We start from the raw sequence: 18,163 nt of genomic DNA, 5'->3' as shown, positions 1-18,163 counted from the left end.
TGAAGGGAAATATGCCCCGTGTGCCGCATAAGATACTTAGGACTGGAAAGCAGTTATTGAAATACAAACGCAGGGTTTTATAAACACAACATTACTAACTGCTAAATGAAGAATGTTGTCAGCTAGGTAAGCTGAAGCTAGTCGATTCCCATACTTATTCACTACAAACAATGACAACATAATTCAGTCTGAGTCAGTTTATCTGACAAGCAACAGCCATAGCTGTAGGCAAAGACGCTTGCTCTCGATCACATGATTTTGGGTTCAATTCCATTGTGGTACCTTGGGCAAGTGTCTTCTGCTAAAGCCTCCGACCAAAGCCTTATGAGCAGAAAATGAAAGAAACCTCACTGTAACCGTCTGTGTGTTATTGTAACCTTGTCTTCACATGATGTGTAATAGTTGTATGCAAGTGTCACCGTCATGCAACTAGCATCCTTTGTTTCCAGTCTTCCAAGACACACCTGGTCACGGGGAAATATAAACTTCACTTTGAACCAGGTGTGGGTTGACAACAGGATGGGCATTCAGCCGTAGGAAATCTGTCGACAAATTCTGTCTGACCCATACAAGCATGAAAAACTAGATGTTAACAACGACAACAGTCACTATTCTGAATAACATCCAGCTTAAAAATCAATTAGTCAAACATACAAATATTTAAATTTGTGGAAACTATTTTACCAATATCCAATTTGAAGATGGACATATAAACAGGAGGAATAAAAGACTGATTTCAAATTTTGGCACAAGGCCAGCAAGCTCAAGAGAGGGAGTAAGTTGATTACATCAGCTCCAGTCTTCAAATGATACTTATTTCATCAACCCCAAAAGGATGAAAGGCAAAGTTAACCTCAATGGAATGATGGATGAAATGCTGCTTTGTATTTTGCCCAGCTCAGAAACGATTCTGCCAGCTTGCCACCTTGCAGGAGGAATAAACTATTGAAATTTTAACTAACATATTCAAAACAATAACACGCCTCAAAAGGATTTTGGAAAACATGATATTCATAAATAAGATCCAACTTTATAACCTTTTCTACTGTTAAGCTTCTTAACACAAAATTACTTATACTTCTGCCTTTGAGATGTGTAGCAAGCTTTGCTTCTGTGGGAAAGATCAAATTATGAAGTGAAGGGATTCACATCTATTAAAAAAATTAAAATCTCAAAACTATTTGAAAAGAAATAGCATAGGCAAAATCGGTGGCACGTTAAAAGCACCATCCGATCGTGGCCGTTTGCCAGCCTCGTCTGGCACGTGAAAAGCACCCACTACACTCATGGAGTGGTTGGCGTTAGGAAGGGCATCCAGCCGTAGAAACATTGCCAGATCAGACTGGGCCTGGTACAGCCTTCTGGCTCCCCAGACCCAAGTTGAACCGTCCAACCCATGCTAGCATGGAAGGCGGGCACTAAACGATGATGATGTGTACATATCTATGTGTGTGTGCGCGCGTGCGTGTATGCCTGTATATATGTATATATATACAGGTGCAGGCATGGATGTGAGGTTAAGAGGTTTGCTTCCCAACCACATGATCTTGGGTTCAGTAACATTGCATAGCTCCTTGGGTTGACCAATGCCCTGTGAATAAATTTGGTAGATTGGAAACTGAAATCAGCCCATCTTAAGTATACATGTGCGTGTATCATCATCATCATTATTTACTGTCTGCTTTCCATGCTGGTATGGATTAGATGGTTTGACTGGAACTGGTAAGCTGGAGAGCTGCACCAGGTTCCAGTTTGATTTGGGATGGTTTCTACTGCTGAATGCCCTTCCTAACACCAACCACTCCAAGAGTGTAATGGGTGCTTTTTACATGCCACCGGCACAGGTGCCTAACCCTAACCGACGTCAGCCACAACTATGATTTCACTTGGCTTGACGAGTCTTCTCAACACGGCATATGGCCAAAGGTCTCGATTACCTATCAACTCCGTGAGGCCTGACATTCGATGGTTGCATTTTATGCACCACCAGCACGAGTACCTGTTACATGATACTGGTATCAGCCACAACTATGGTTTCACTTGGCTTGACAGGTCCTTTCAAGCACAGCATATCACTAAAGATCTCAATCACTTACAACTGCCTCTGTAAGGCCCAACATTCAAAGATCATGCTTCACCACCTCATCCCAGAGTTATGTATATGTATGTATTGTGTTTGTCCCCCACCACCAGTAGTCAAGCAATGTCAGTTTGTTCATAGTCTCCAAAACTTAGCACTTCAACAAAAGAGTAAGAGACTTTAAAAATACATTCTGTAGTCTATTTGACAAAAACCCTTTCAAAGGGGTGGTACTCCAGCATGGTCAATGACTGAAACAAGTAAAAGCTAAAGATATGTTAAACATTATTACTTGGTAAAACACACACTGAATATTATTTACTGTTGAGACTTTCTAATCTAACCACTTTAGTAACAGAAGGGAGCAATCAACTTACTAAAAAGAACAGCCAAATCTCCCTTAAAAAAAAAAAAGACACGATAGATTTACCAGTCTTGATAAATCTGAAGACATGACAGTTACAGTTGGAATACACAGACAGGGCTGACTGAAGTTTTTAGATATATTCCTTTATTCTTGTATTCTTTTACTTGTTTCATTCTTTGCTCTGTGGCCAAACGAATCGAATCCAGTCCTTTTATTTTTGAAGTCCAATAGTTATTTTATTGGACTCTTGTCGAACTGCTAAGTTATGGTGATATAAACACAAAGACTTGCACACATACAGAGTGCGTAAGGTATTTGAGGACATAGCTTTTTTGGGGTCATTGCTGCATTTTTTGCTCACTCTGTATATTTGTTTCAGAAAATAATAATAGCAGTTAAGCAACTTACTCAAGAAATGAAAAGGCATGCTATTATTGTGGTTGAGCATAGCAAGTTAAAAATATCTCGATTTTTAAAAGTTGCCAGATCTTTCGTTTACAAAGTTTGTAAGGAGTTAGAGACTGAAGATGGAAATGTACCACCAGTATCAAAGCATAAAAAACATTCTAAACGCTCTGAAATCATCAGAACACCTGAATTTATCCAGCAAGTTCAACAGACCATTGATTACAATCCCAGAAAGTCCATAAGATCAATTGCAAAAGATCTTCATGTGTCAGAAGGAACAGTCAGAAATGTCGTCCACGAAGACATCAGATAGAAGTCTTATACGATGAGGAAAGGTCAATTTGTCAGAAAAAGCAAAAGAAAATCACTACATCAGAACTAAAAGGCTCTTAAACAAACTGAAAAATCCAGCAAAAGATTCGATTTTGGTTTTTCTCAAAACAAGAAAACTTCAATCAAGATCAAAAAAGTTAACAGAAGAAATGGCAGATGGTTATATGCAGACCCTGCTGAAGTCCCAAGTGTTATGCATACAAAATTTCCCGCAACTGTCATGGTTTTAGGAGTTGTCAGCAATGAAGGACATGTGATGTTTCTTTACTTCTTTCCACAAGGCCTTAGAGTTAACTCTGCTGCCTACATTGAGGTCCTGGAAATAACTATTAAGCCCCGGATAGACAATGGAAAGCCATTTGTGTTTCAGTAAGACTGCACTATCACACATGGCTCTAGTAACAGAAATGGATGGCTAAAAATTTTCATGATTACATAACCCCTAATATTTGGCCTCCTAATTCCCCAGATCTCAATCCATTGGACTAATACATGCAGAGCGTTGTTGAGAATGAGAGCAATGAACATGCCCATAACACCAAAGATTCTTCAAAAGCTGCCATAGGCAATGTCCAGAATGAACCAGGACCACTTTATTCGAGCATGTAGATGATTTAGATCTCATATAGAAACAATTGTTGAAGCTAAAGGTGGCTTTATTGAATAACACTAAAGAAAAGAAGGTTTATTTTTATCCTCTTAGCATTTTTTTGATAAATAAAATTCATCATCATCATAGTTTAACGTCCGCTTTCCATGCCAGCATAGGTTGGACGATTTGACTGAGGACCGGCAAACTATATGGCTGCACCAGGCTCCAATCTGATCTGGCAGAGTTTCTACAGCTGGATGCCCTTCCTAACGCCAACCACTCCAAGAGTGTAGTGGGTGCTTTTACGTGTCACAGGCACGAGGATCAGTCAGCTCAAATGGTGTTTTTTACATGCCACCTGCAGCACTGGCAACAACCTCGCTCAAATGTTTTTTATCATTATTATCTATTATTATAGATGTTTTTTATGAACATAAATCTGTCCTCAAATATCTTATGCACCCTGCATATCATGGGCTTCTTTCAGTTTCTGCCTACCAAATCCACTCACAAGGCTGTACTTAGCCCAAGGTATCACACAGTGGGACTGAACCCACAACTGTGATGGGAGAGCAAACTTCTTATCACATGGTCATACCTGCACCTATATATATGTGTGTAAGTATAGTTGTGTGGTTCAATCCCACTCCATGGCACCTTGAGCAAAGTATCTACTACAGACCCAGGCTGACCAGTGCCTTATGAGAAAATTTGGTAGACAGAAACTGTGTAGAAGTCCATTGTGTGTGTGTGTGTGTGTGTGCGTGCGTTCATGTTTGTCCCCCGTCCATTGCTTGACAACCAGTGTTGATTTAATATTTCCATAACTTAGCAGTTCAACAGCAGAGACTGATATAATTAAATGCCAGACTTAAAAATATGTACTAGGGTTGATTTGTTTGATAAAACCCCCAAAGGCGGTGCCCCAGCATGGCCACAGTCCAATGAATGAAACAAGTAAAAGATAAAAATATATCTGTATATACACACACAATTTTCAACATCCTTTTCCATTTCCATTGAGAGTAGTCCACAGTATAAGAGATATGCACTCAATACTGAGAAATCTGAATTCTAGAGTGATAAAAGGCAAGTCATCTCATCCCAAGCATTCAGATTCCTGTCAAGTGTAAAGCTTAATGTCTGTTTTCCATGCTGGCATAGGTTGGATAGTTTGACAGGAGCTGACCAGCTGAAGGGCTGTTCAAGATCCATGTCTGTTTTGGCATGGTTTCTACAGCTGGATGCTCTTCCTAACACCAACCACTCCAAGAGTGTAATGGGTGTACCAATCCAAGGCAGTGGATTGAGGGAATCTTAATAAAGTTAGACTGGATTCTTTCAGTATTTGTTCTGGCCCTTTGAAGATCCAGCTTTGGCCTACTTGGGTTGTAAAGACTTAACCTGTCATCTGAGTCAACACCACCACCCAACAACTTGAGTACCTTTCAGTAGAGTCCACTCTGTTGCAAGCATCCAGCATGCCAGGCTTCCAAGTTTGATGATCATTTCCCACCTCCCTTCCAACAATCTTAGGTCCCTGTAAAGCAGTGGTACCCAACCATTTTTTTTTGCCTATGGACCCCTTTGATTCCTATTTACTCTACTGGACCTTCATAGATAGCTATTCAATGTATATAAAAAGCAAAATCCGGCTCTATTTTCCTAATTAAATATTATTAGGAATTGTATAAGAAAAAAAAAATTTTAATATTTTGTGTATTGTTGAAGCATAAGCAATTCATTACACATGCATTTTAACAACAAAATCTTATAAGGACATCCAAGGACCATATGGACCCCAGTTGAGAACTATTGGTATAAAGGCAGTGTCCTTCCCTTCTGACTAAAAAAAACTAGATGCAAGATCAAGCTTTCCAATGAAATGAATGTGGTCGATTGAATCGATCACATGCTTATTACTGATGTTTGTTTATTGATGCTGAAGGGAAGCGAAAGGCAAAATTAACCAGGAAGGATCACTTTCGACGGGAAAATTTATTTTATTAAAGCAAAGATAATTATAAAACTTTTAGTAGGGATAACAAGGTCCTCTGACCTATCGTATCCTGTTGAACAAGCCAACCATACCAACATGGGTAAAGGACTTGACGGTGATGATGGATCCTTCTGTAAAAGTGCAAGCTCGAATGCTTACATCTTAAATGCATACAGGTTTGTCATATAACTAACATGTTGGAGGTTCGTTAAGTATCAATGTTGTGAACAAGTTGCCACATGAATGAATGCACACGAAGGGTTTAAGTTGTCAGTACCTCTATTCTTTTTTAAAATATCGTAAATAATACGATATTATTTTTAAAAAACCCACTTAAGTATTCAAATAACCATCTGGAAGGAAGTACAGTCTATCTAATATGTATTTATATTTCACTAACTATAGTAATAAGAGTCACACAACTTATACTTCATGCATACACTTGCAATTAAATAATACGGGTGAGAAATTATAATAATTTGAACAGGAGTGGCTGTGTAGTAAGCTTGTTTACCAACCACATGGTTCCGGGTTCAGTCCCACTGCGGGGCACCTTGGGCAAGTGTCTTCTACTATAGCCTCGGGCCGACCAAAGCCTTGTGAGTGGATTTGGTAGATGGAAACTAAAAAGAAGCCCGTCGTATATATATATATATATAGTGTGTGTGTGTGTGCTTGACAACCGATGCTGGTGTGTTTATTTCCCCGTTACTTAGCGGTTCGGCAAAAGAGACCGATAGAATAAGTACTGGGCTTACAAAAGAATAAGTCCCGGGGTCGAGTTGCTCGATTAAAGGCGGTGCTCAAGCATGGCCGCAGTCAAATGACTGAAACAAGTAAAAGAGTAAAGAGTTATGCAAATATAAACGTTTGTAAATGCATATGTATGTGTGTGGATAGATAGATAGATGGATGAGGTACACAATGGTTCACGATGTGAATGATTTAAATACGAAACAAATACTTATTACTGCACGTGTAGCTGTGTCAAAAAGTTTGTTTTTTTTCACGTGTATAATATATACATATATACATGAAGTTTATTTACTTACCCTCCGCATTAAATTTATACTAAGGTTAACGGCCTTCTTAAGTGCACGATTTCAACAACAACAAAAACAGATGTTCAAAGAGAGAAATACTCAACATTATTTTTATTTTAAATAGATTTATTTATGCATGCTCTTTTAAGATTATTTTTGCGTAGCTTTTATTTCATTTCTCGAGTGTAAAGAAATATAGGACACAAAATTAACACATAGAGATTTTCAGAGATTTTTTATAAAAGCCTTTTATTAGCTATTTTTACACTAGCGATTTTCAAATATGAAACGACCGACCAAGCCTTCGCATGTATATATATGCTAGAACACACAGTTGTGCTTGCTTGAATGCGATGAAGTTGAATTTATTAAGTCTGATATGGGCCAACAGCAAGCGATACTAGGACAAGCAAGAGATACTAACAAGTCTCCAATAAACGCGCGCGCGAATACTACACGCTCGCTCTCACACACACACACACATCTATCCCTCTCTCTATACATATATAAACATATAGAGAGAGGAGATAAGACGAGGAGTGGGGGCTAAGCGGTTGAAATAATAAAGAAACCAAAGAAAATTAGGAAAGATAAATATTATCTAGATTATTGATTATAATGTGAATATTCACAAGACTGTGTAATACGCTTTTCCCTCTGTTATGTATAGAATGTGTGTGTGTGCGTGAGTGTATGTATAGGCGCGTTTTAAATACACGTGTTGTCTATTCAATAGGGGAATGAAATTGACATTATAACAGTTGTTGCATATTACGTACATACACACGCAAGTATTTATATATATATATATATATATATATATACTGACATTGTATAACAGTTGTCAGAGTAACATAGCATGTATATTTACACAACGGTCAGAACCAACGGCAGCCTGTTCCCGTCAAGATGTAATTTTTTTTATCGATCTTAAAATGTATGTGTATGTGATAGTTCTTTTTGTTTTTTCTAATAATTTGCACTTCTACTGGTTAAAGATAAAGAAACGGTGTCATGACACACAAAAAAAGAAACCGGTTTTTAAAAAAAAAACTAGCTATATTCATGTGTGTGTGTATGTACATGTGTACGCAAGTATACCAGCATCTTAAGTGACTACTTTATTAGTTTCCAGAGAGAAAACGTGTGGCTGGTTTGAAAGTAGGACGACTGGTGGTGTTATCGATTTAAATTAATTAAATAAAAAACAGTTCATTAAGCTCATATTCAAATTATAATCTGAGAGAAAATAAAAATAAGTTTAATTTTTTAGCATCTTTAAGATGGCTGTTGGGGAAACGGAAAGTAATAATTTGAAAGCCGAATATCCTAAACATGAAATTTTCATGATGAAGAAATAAGATATTGATCTTTAAACTGTTAATTATTGTTAGTGATATCATCATCGGTATGGAATATAAAAGATTTTCAAACATTCAACGTCTGAAAAATATTTCATTTCCAAGAAAAAGAAATGTGATTAGCTCGAAATAATAACTCGTAGTATTAAACTATTTAACCGCCACAACTACATTAAGCGAATTAGCGCAATTTCAGATATCCTGTGAATGAACTGAATAAGTTTAGAATACATGCGAAGGAAAATCGCTGTGGTTACCACCTGAAAATAAGGAAATAATTAAATAAGTTTGTCGCCAAAGTTAAAACTTACCTGACTCCATGCTTTGTATTGAGCGCTAGGATAATGAGCCGTAAATGGGTTCCAAACTGTCGTAATAGCCCCGCGCTACCGGTTGTAATCCTTAACTTACCAAACGCTACCGTAAACATTCACATGTCGTTCCTATTAAAGGCAATCTTTCTGGCCTTTTGTCTTTTTCTCAGAAGCAACCTCTTCTATGATCATTCAATGCTACAAAAGACATACTTATTACAATGAATATTTATCTTAATCAGACGTTGGAATTTCTTTTATTTTATATATATATATATAATATATATATATATATATGAATAAAAAATATATAATTTTGGGGTTTTACGTTTTAAAATTTATTTTAGTAAATCTTTTTTTTTTTACATATAAAATTTATTTCTCTTGACATTTCGTTGGAAATAGTAAAACAAAATTTAACGTCTTGCTTTAAAATAGTTGGATTAATGCGCATTTTCATTCATAGCTTTCGACGTTGAAATCCTAGAGCAGCCAAGCGTGTCGTTGAAGATGTGCCCTGATTGACACGGGTTGTTGACTGCTCTGAACATGTACTGCAGCTAATTTAGTTAACCGTACCCGTTCCCTTAGCATCTATGGCGTTGAATCAATACTTGTATCATAAATAAAGGAGAGATGATGTAACCGTACCCGTTCCCTTAGCATCTATGGCGTTGAATCAATACTTGTATCATAAATAAAGGAGAGATGATGTAACAAGTAATGTTCATTAGATGTTAAAATACACATTAAAAGACATTGCTTCCAAACAATTTTAAAAATTATTTTAGTCCTGACTAAATAGGTTCTTTTTCTTCACAAGAAAACTAGGCCTAACTTTTATAGACATAATTTTTTTAATGTTAGCATCAACATAGAGGCATAACCCCATATTATGGCTACCTTAGGTTCAGAATTTTATCTTTGCAGACATTGTTAAGTATGACCACTAATTAGAGGATGTAATCTGTGATTTCACCCCCATGGACACTCAGATTTTAAGGATTTAAAAATTACTCATGTTTCTTACCAAAAAAGGTCACTTTTCAGCATTTGAGCTGAGATCAAAGGAGTTGACAAATTGAAAATTTGCAATCTCTGTTTCTCTCTCTCTGTCTCAGTATTATGAAGAGACCATATGATGATAAATAAATAAATAAAATTTCAATTATATATATATTGTGACCTCGTGTGTACTGTTGTCAACTTTTTTTTCCTCCGTCTTCCCTTCTCTGGATCTTTCCTTCTCCTATGTTTCCGACGAAGAGCTCCGCTCGAAACGTGATACCCTCCTTCTTTCCTCCTTTCCTGAGCGTCCAATAATACTATATTTGTTCCACATCCTCGCATTGTTGTGTTTTTTTTGTGCTTTCTTGTTTGGATTAACTATATATATATATATATATATGGCACGTAAAAAGCACCCACTACACTCGCGGAGTGGTTGACATTAGGAAGGGCATCCAGCTGTAGAAACTCTGCCAGATCAGACTGGAGCCTGGTGCAGCCCCTGGCTTCCCAGACCCCGGTCAAACCGTCCAACCCGTGCTAGCGCGGAAAACGGACGTTAAACGATGATGATGATGATATATATATATATATATATATATATCATCATCATCAACATTTGACGACCATTGTCCATGCTGGCATGGGTGGACAGTTTGACCAGGGCTGGCAAACAGGAAGGCTGCACCAGACTCCAGTCTGATTTGGCATAGTTTCTATAGCCGGATGCCCTTCTTAATGCCAACCACTCCGAGAGTGTAATGGGTGCTTTTGTATGCCACCACCACAGGTCTCATTTGCGTGACACCAGTATCTACCATAACTGTGATTTTACTTGGCTTGATGGATCTTTCTTCTCAGTCATTCGTCATTACTTCCATGGGGCCCAACACTCAAAAGGTGCTTTTCATGTGCCACCCAGCCTCCATAAGGTCCAATGCTCTAAAGGTACATACTGCAAGTTATGGATGATTCTTTTATGACTTCATTGCTTTCAGGCTTAGCTTAAGGTATTTTCGTGTCCGACATCACAAAATGCGTCTGAATAAACATAGGCAGACAGCAAATAGACTCAGACATTGCTTAGAAAATATTTTTCATTTTTAACCTCGTATATAGTACGCACTAGGGATTTTGACCTTTAAATTTTGGGGAAAAAATGCGGATTATACTCGAGGATTGACGGTAACTTCCAAGATTGGACAAGAAGCAATGTTTCTAAAGTGATATGGTCGTAAACAATACACACACATACATTTTTGTATATGTGTATGTAAATGCATATCTTTTATCGTTTGTCTCAGTCAATAGACTGCAGCCATGCTGGAGCACTGCCTTAAAGAATCTGTAGTTGAATGTATCGACGCCAGTACATATTTTTTATAAGCCTGGTACTTATACTGTCAATCTCTTTTGCTGACCTGCTAAGTTACAGGAACATGAACACACCAACACATGGAGGAGAAGCCTAGACACAGATACACACACATAGATATATATGTACACATATATATGATGGACTTCTTTCAGTTTCCATCTACCGAATCCACTCACAAGGCTTTGGTCAGCCCAAGGCTATAGTAGAAGACACTTGCCCAAGGTGCCATGCAGTGGGACTGAGCCCGGAATCACATGGTTGGGAAGCAAGCTTCATATTACTTTATTGCCCACAAGAGGCTAAATGTAGAGGAGACAAACAAGGACAGACAAAGGTATTAAGTCAATTACATCGACCCCAGTGCATAACTGGTACTTAATTTATCAACCCTGAAAGAATGAAAGACAAAGTCAACCTCAGCGAAATTTGAACTCAGAACGTAACGGCAGACGAAATACAGCTACACGTTTTGCCCGGCGTGCTAATGTTTCTGCCAGCTTGCTGCCTTTTGAAGCAAGCTTCTTACTACACAGCCATGGGAGCTGTGCTGTTTTCTGACTTTGTAAACATGTCCACAGGTGCTAGACAGGTGGAGTTTGAAAAGGTGCTCAGAATCATTGTTAGTTAGATGGTTAATAATTTTATGGGTGTCTGCCAAGTCAGCTGCCAAACATCAGAGTTTCAATGTATCCATGCCCAGGGAAGTAAGGCGTTCAGAATATTTCTTTACTACCCACAAGGGGCTAAACATAGAGGGGACAAACAAGGACAGACAAAGTGATTAAGTCAATTACATCGACCCCAGTGCGAAACTGGTCCTTAATTCTTCGACTCCGAAAGGATGAAAGGCAAAGTCAACCTCAGCGGAATTTGAACTCAGAACATAACGGCAGACGAAATACGGCTACTCATTTCGCCCGGCGTGCTAACATTTCTGCCAGTTCGCCGCCTTGTAGGGCGTTCAGAATATGGCAAATGCCTGTTGGAGGGTAGAAGTATCCATTTTGTCTGAGGTATACCGTATACATTCTTTCAATGGCACTGTCAGAATGTATGTCAGGCTGATCTTCTGCCAGAGTATCTTCCTTTCTTTATCTCCATATCATATTGTTTCATGTACAGTAAGACAGGACCTGATAGTACAGCAAGGTTTCTGCAAAGATATCATACTGGCACAGCTTGAAAAAAAATGTTGCAAGTTGTAAGAGAAAATGAATCTTTTGGACTTCATTCTCGTTGCACAGCTGTTGCTTGAATGATTTTCCAAAAGGACAGCAAAATGTTGAATGCTGGGGTGTATTTTATGAAGGAAAAAGGTAAAATAAAAAAAGTGTCAGAAACCTCATTGCTGTGGGTGTGCTGACCCCCACTGGAATCGAAGTGTCTTTCATCTTTTATCATTAACTTGTTTCAGCCATTAGACTACAGCCATGCTGGGGCAATGCCCTGACGAATTTTGGTCAGATGAATCGACCCCCACCTCCTCCATACTTATATTTTTTTAAAGCCTGGTACTTATTATATCCTGTGAAGGTCTGGCGTCCCGTCCAGCTGGGGGGAAGACATATGCCACAGAAACCAGGAAACCGGGCCCATGAGCCTAGCTAGGCTTGAAAAGGGTGACGTCTTTTTTTTTACTATTATATCAGCCTTTCTTGCCAAACTACTAAGTTACAGGGGCATAAATACATTGGTGCCAGTTGTCAAATGGTAGTAGGGGGACAAATACAGACACAAAGAGCTACACGTGCACATATTTATATATGTGTAGTGGAAACCACGACAGGTTGGTATATCTAATTAGAAAATGGAAAAGCATGCAAGGTAAAAAAGTTAATTTTGGCCAGTATGTGTGTACACATTCTCATAGTAGTAATCCACAGATAGAGATAGAATGATGTTGTAAGAGAAAATGAATTGAGCTAGTGAAAGTTATAGAATCGAGAGAAGTTGTGTCCCATTGATGGCTGATTATAATTTTCTTTCTCCCTCTGACCATTTGTCTTTCGTAACTGCCTATGTGCAACCATGATTCTAGTTGTCCATTCACTAACTGATGGTTGCTCTCACTAACTGCTTTTGCTTGGGGGTTCTTGTTTTTATAACTATCCAGAAGGATAGAAATATCATTGAGAACAATAGATTTCGTTGGAGGTCTGTGATATCTCTAGTCTAGCTATTGGTGAAATAGAAAAGGTTAGAAGGGTCAAGTGGTGAAGACATTATCTTGCTTAGCTAAGGCATCTGGCAAATGTAATTACTGTCATAGAAAAACTATTGTTTTACCGTGAGAAAAGTGCTGTTGAACTGTTAATTTAAATTTGGCTAATCTAGGATTGAACCCATGCCATGCCTGCAAGATCCACTACATATGTCTACATATATATACAACAGGTTTCATTAAATTTCATTCAACCATAATCCATTCACAAGGCTTTAGTCAGCCCAAAGCTATAGTAGAAGACACCTGTCCAAGGTGCTATGCTTTGAAGCTGGAAAGAAAAAAATAGTCACTGGAAAAAAGTTGTTTTATTTAAATACTATAAACAAACAAAGTAGTTCAAATCAGTTGTTAACTGACAGTACATAGCTTGTAAAAAATTTATGTATGATGGCATCGCACATATGTGAAAAATAAAATTTATTCAGTTTCTTAAGCAAAGTAACACAATGGAAACTAAAAGTTTAAGTCAGTCATTTATTGACAATACATAACGTGTACAGGTTTATTGGACACCTTGACATAATATAATGGTATTACGTGTATATTCAGTATTTTTAATGTTGATGACTAAGACGAATATGCCAGCCAATGCCACAAAGAAATTCAGCCACAGTCTTGTGGGTCTCCCATTGAACAATACACAAGTTAAGGAGGCATTCTTGTAGCTGTGACCCTGTTTTTCTGTGACTTTTTCACAAATTTGGAATCGGATAACTTATCATGGATGTTTTGTTTCAACGGATTAAACACTGCAGCATCAGATCTTTTATAAACATATTTGCAGGCATATTTAATGGACTTTATCTAATTGTTGTGTTGTGTTGAATGACCATAGGATTGCATCAGAGCAGAGTGAAGAAGCTACACCTTTTCACAAATTGCAAGCCATCTGACAGTAAATAATGGGAATGGAAATTATGTTTGCATAATTTTTTTTCTATAGTCATACTCTTTTACTTGTCTCAGTCATTTGGCTGCAGCCATGCTGGAGCACTACCTTTAGTCAAAGAAATCGCCCCCAGGACTTATTCTTTGTAAGCCTAGTACTTATTCTATCGGAATCTTTTGCCCAACCGCTAAGTGACAGGGACATAAACACAACAGCATCGGTTGTCAAGCGATGCTGGAGGACAAACACACAAACATATACTCACACACACACACACACACACGCACACACACACACACACACACACATACATATATACATACATATATACGACGGGCTTCTTTCAGTTTCCATCTACCAAATCCATTCACAAGGCTTTGATCAGCCCGAAGCTATAGCAGAAGACACTTGCCCAAGGTGCCACACAGTGGGACTGAACCCAGAACCATGTGGTTGGTAAGCAAGCTACTCACCACTCCTGCGCCTAATGCATCTGAAATGAAAGCGTGTCATGCTTTATAAACATAGGAAAGGTTGCTTTCTTTGTTTTGTCTAAAATAAATTCTATTGTCAATGATTTTTAACATCTTCTCAATGTATCTAGGAATAAACTACATTCTTGAGGGCATGTAGTGCATGCTTGCATACCTGGAATGCATGCCAATGGAAACATGTATAGTGATTAAAAAATAACTGTCCAACCATACTCCTTATCTTATTCAATTTTATTTTCACACATGATGAATGCCCAAACCTAGACTTGGAAGTATATCGTAATACTACTGGCTGTTTGGTAATTCTAAGGGTGAACGAGTTCTATTTTGTACTCTGCTACGTTCCTAACAGAATATGTGGTCGATGCCAGATCCATTTGACTAGCTCTTGTGCCGGTGGCACATAAAAAGCATTATCTGAATGTGGCCGATGCCAGTACCCCCTGACTGGCTCCTTTGCCGGTGGCACGTAGAAAGTACTATCTGAACATGATCGATGCCAGGACCACCTGACTGGCCCCTGTGCTGGTGGTACACAAAAAGCACTATCCGAATGCGATTGATGCTAGGACTGCCTGAGTGGCCCCTGTGCTGGTGGCACGTAAAAAGAACTATCTGAACATGATCGATGCCAGGCCCACCTGACTAGCTCTTGTGCTGATGGCATGTAAAATGTGCCCACTACACTTTTGGAATGGTTGATGTTAGGAAGGGCATCCAGCTGTAGAAACATTACCTGATCAGATTGGAGCCTTGTGCAGCCACTGGCTCTCCAGACCTCAACCCATGCCAGCATGGAAAACAGATGTTAAACAATGATGACGATGAGGAGGAGGAGGTATGTCTCTTCTGTTTTTTAATTATTATAAATCTTCCTCTGAGGAGGAAGCCAGTTTCCAACAAAGATTCAAGGCTCCATCTTTGGAATGTAGTTAAAACAGACAAATCCACATTTGGAACTTGAGAATAGTCTTGCATGTTTTTACTGTTCCACTCACAGATTGCACTTTTTAATGTACAAATCTGCCAGTTGATTTCTCTTTCTGAAAATCCCAGTTTATCCAGATTCTCCTTTAAGCATTTACTAACAAGACCTAGTGCTCCAATTATTATCGGTATGAATATGAATACATAGTCTGGACATAGAAGCTGGAGGTTTCAAAGCAGTTGTCTATTGATGTCCTCTTTTTCTTTGATTATCAAAGAGATATTTATATCTGCAGGACAGCTGACCTCTATGAAGGTACATACCTTTGCCCCTCTGTCCCAAACAACAATATCTGGCCTGTTTTGCTTACATTTGACAGAATTTTTAAAGGGAATATTCCACCAGTATTCTTTGAGTTGGTGTTTATGAATGTATTCCATATAAATCAATGGAAATTGTAGTTGTGATACCCATGCCAGGGACACGTAAAAAGCACCAACCGATTGTGGCCGTTTGCCAGCCTCCTCTGGCCCCTGTGTCGGTGGCACATAAAAAGCACCCACTACACTCATGGAGTGGTTGGAATTAGGAAGGGCATCCAGCTGTAGAAACTCTGCCAGATCAGAGTGGTGCCTGGTGCAGCCTCCTGGCTTCCCAGACCCCGGTCGAACTATCCAACCCATGCTAGCATGGAAAACAGACGTTAAACAATGATGATGATGATGATGATGATGAAGAGAAGGAGACCTGCAGTTTCACATGACCACTGGTCATCTTGCTTTGAACTTTCACTGGATACTAATCACAGAGACTGGGGATTAGTATTTGTGTTGCACAAACGTCTATCACTATAATCCAGTGATATGCAGATGTCTCTTTGTAGTAGTGACCTCATTCATCTTGCTCTATCAACAGAAAGTGCTACAGTGATTGAAGAATGGCAATGTGTGCAGACCTAACCAGCTGGAAGCCATGCAGATCTGCAACAGGACTGAACGGTCACTGGAGGGGCCATGGATGGAAAGTCAGAAATGTTAGTGACAATAAGGAAGAACAAGGTGACAGAAATTCTGTATGAAGATGGAGCAGTTACCATGAATGTGTGTGTGTGTGTAAAGTTCAAGTGATTTATTACATAATGAAAGTGATTATGAATCATGTTGGTAAAGTCTAAATGATTTATTTCTGACATAAAAATATGAAAACAAAATTATTTAACTTTCAGGGAAATACAAAGATTCTTCTCTATTTACAAAGATCTGGACATGTATCTCACTTTAACTTGGTGAATATTAAACCCTTTCATTACCAACCTGGCTGAAACCAGCTCTGGCTCTGTAGTACAAATGTCTTGTTTTCATAAGTTATGAATTAAAATCTTCCACCAAAACCTTAGACACAATTTATGTTCCTAACACTAGCTTAATAATTACTAAGTTATTTGACTAAATTCTTTGTTATATTTAAAATTAATTGAAAGAAACACAGAGCATCTCAACAGAAATATGGTAACAAAAGGGTTAACAAATGATTAATATAACCCTTTCGATACCAACCCAGCTGAAACCCGTTCTGGCTCTGCAGTACAAATGTCTTTGTTATATTTAAAATTAATTGAAAGAAACACAGCATCTCAAAATAAATATGGTAATGGAAGGGTTAAAGCAAAAGGTTGCCTCCATTTTACCACCCCATTTACATTCACCTTCAGGTACGCTGAAGGTATTCCAAGCACATCTACACCATCTTCTAAATCTCTGTCTGATGTCTGTCTGTCTATCTCTTTGTCTCTGTCTGTCTGTCTCTCTTTCTCTCTCACTACTGATGTATGTATATTATATACATACATATACCTATCTACATACAATGTTTCTTTCGGGGATGGGAGTGGGGTGTCTCACAGAATGTTTATACTTCTAATTGTGTTCAAACAGAACGAAAAGTAAATGAAGGCATATAAGTCAGAGACAGTAAAATACTTAATTAGCAGTTTGATTAATTGTTGCTAATTAACAGTAGTAAAGCAAATGAGAAAGTCGTTGTTTAAAATCAAGCCCTCCCTTATCGAACAGTGCAGTATTTATGTATTGATTTGAGCACATGTACATATGTCTGTATGTACGTATGTATGTATGAGAGAGAGAGAGAGAGGTCTACTCTGATGACATGGATGGACAAGATGATGAATGAGAGAAAAACTAACAACCAAAATGGATAGACAAATGTCGAGGTGGTCTGACCACATGGAGATGATAGATGAGAAGTGGATGGTAAGGAGGGTGATGAAGGCAGAAGTGGTGGGCAGCAGAACCAGAGGTAGATCTCGGTTTGTGTGAATGGATGGGTGGAGTGAGGAAAGCTTTGGTGGTTAGAGGTGTTGGAGTAACACAGGGAAGAAAGTTTATAAATGATAGGAAAGTTTGGAAAGCGTTTGTGGACGGATGAGTGAATTTGATGTTGCTCAAAGGGGTACGGAACCAGCATGATGCGATGGGGGTAAACCAGCATATGCTGCTGCCGGGCCCCACTGCTGATATTGGGGGTTCAGTTCTATGCCTTGACCCGAGCATAGAATGAGGTTCGCCTCTTTGAGCTGGGAAATGAATGGAATACCTAGTGTGTGTCTGGCTGTGGTTACCCCCTTCTAGGTATATATAATAAATAAAAAAATTAAGCACATGGCCAGAAATTTGGAGCAAAGGGATTAAGTTAATACTATTAACCCCAGTACTTTATTTATATTGA

The 18,163-nt window shown here is 38.5% G+C and overlaps 1 protein-coding gene across 1 annotated transcript in view; it reads right to left on the bottom strand.

Annotated features, from left to right (window-relative positions):
- LOC115221406 (mRNA cap guanine-N7 methyltransferase) overlaps positions 1–8,647 on the bottom strand; it is a 43,701-nt gene extending 35,054 nt beyond the window's left edge. The window contains exon 1 of the mRNA XM_029791586.2: positions 8,495–8,647. Coding sequence (XP_029647446.1) covers positions 8,495–8,504 — 10 coding nt within the window. The 5' untranslated portion in view covers positions 8,505–8,647. The remainder of the gene's footprint in view (positions 1–8,494) is intronic.
- Positions 8,648–18,163: the final 9,516 nt, after the last annotated feature.

This window comes from Octopus sinensis, linkage group LG18 (assembly GCF_006345805.1).
Source record: "Octopus sinensis linkage group LG18, ASM634580v1, whole genome shotgun sequence".
Classification (NCBI taxonomy): Eukaryota; Metazoa; Mollusca; class Cephalopoda; order Octopoda; family Octopodidae; genus Octopus; species Octopus sinensis.
The sequence above is the reverse complement of the archived record's forward strand: the minus strand, read 5'-3'. Positions and strand labels throughout refer to the sequence as shown.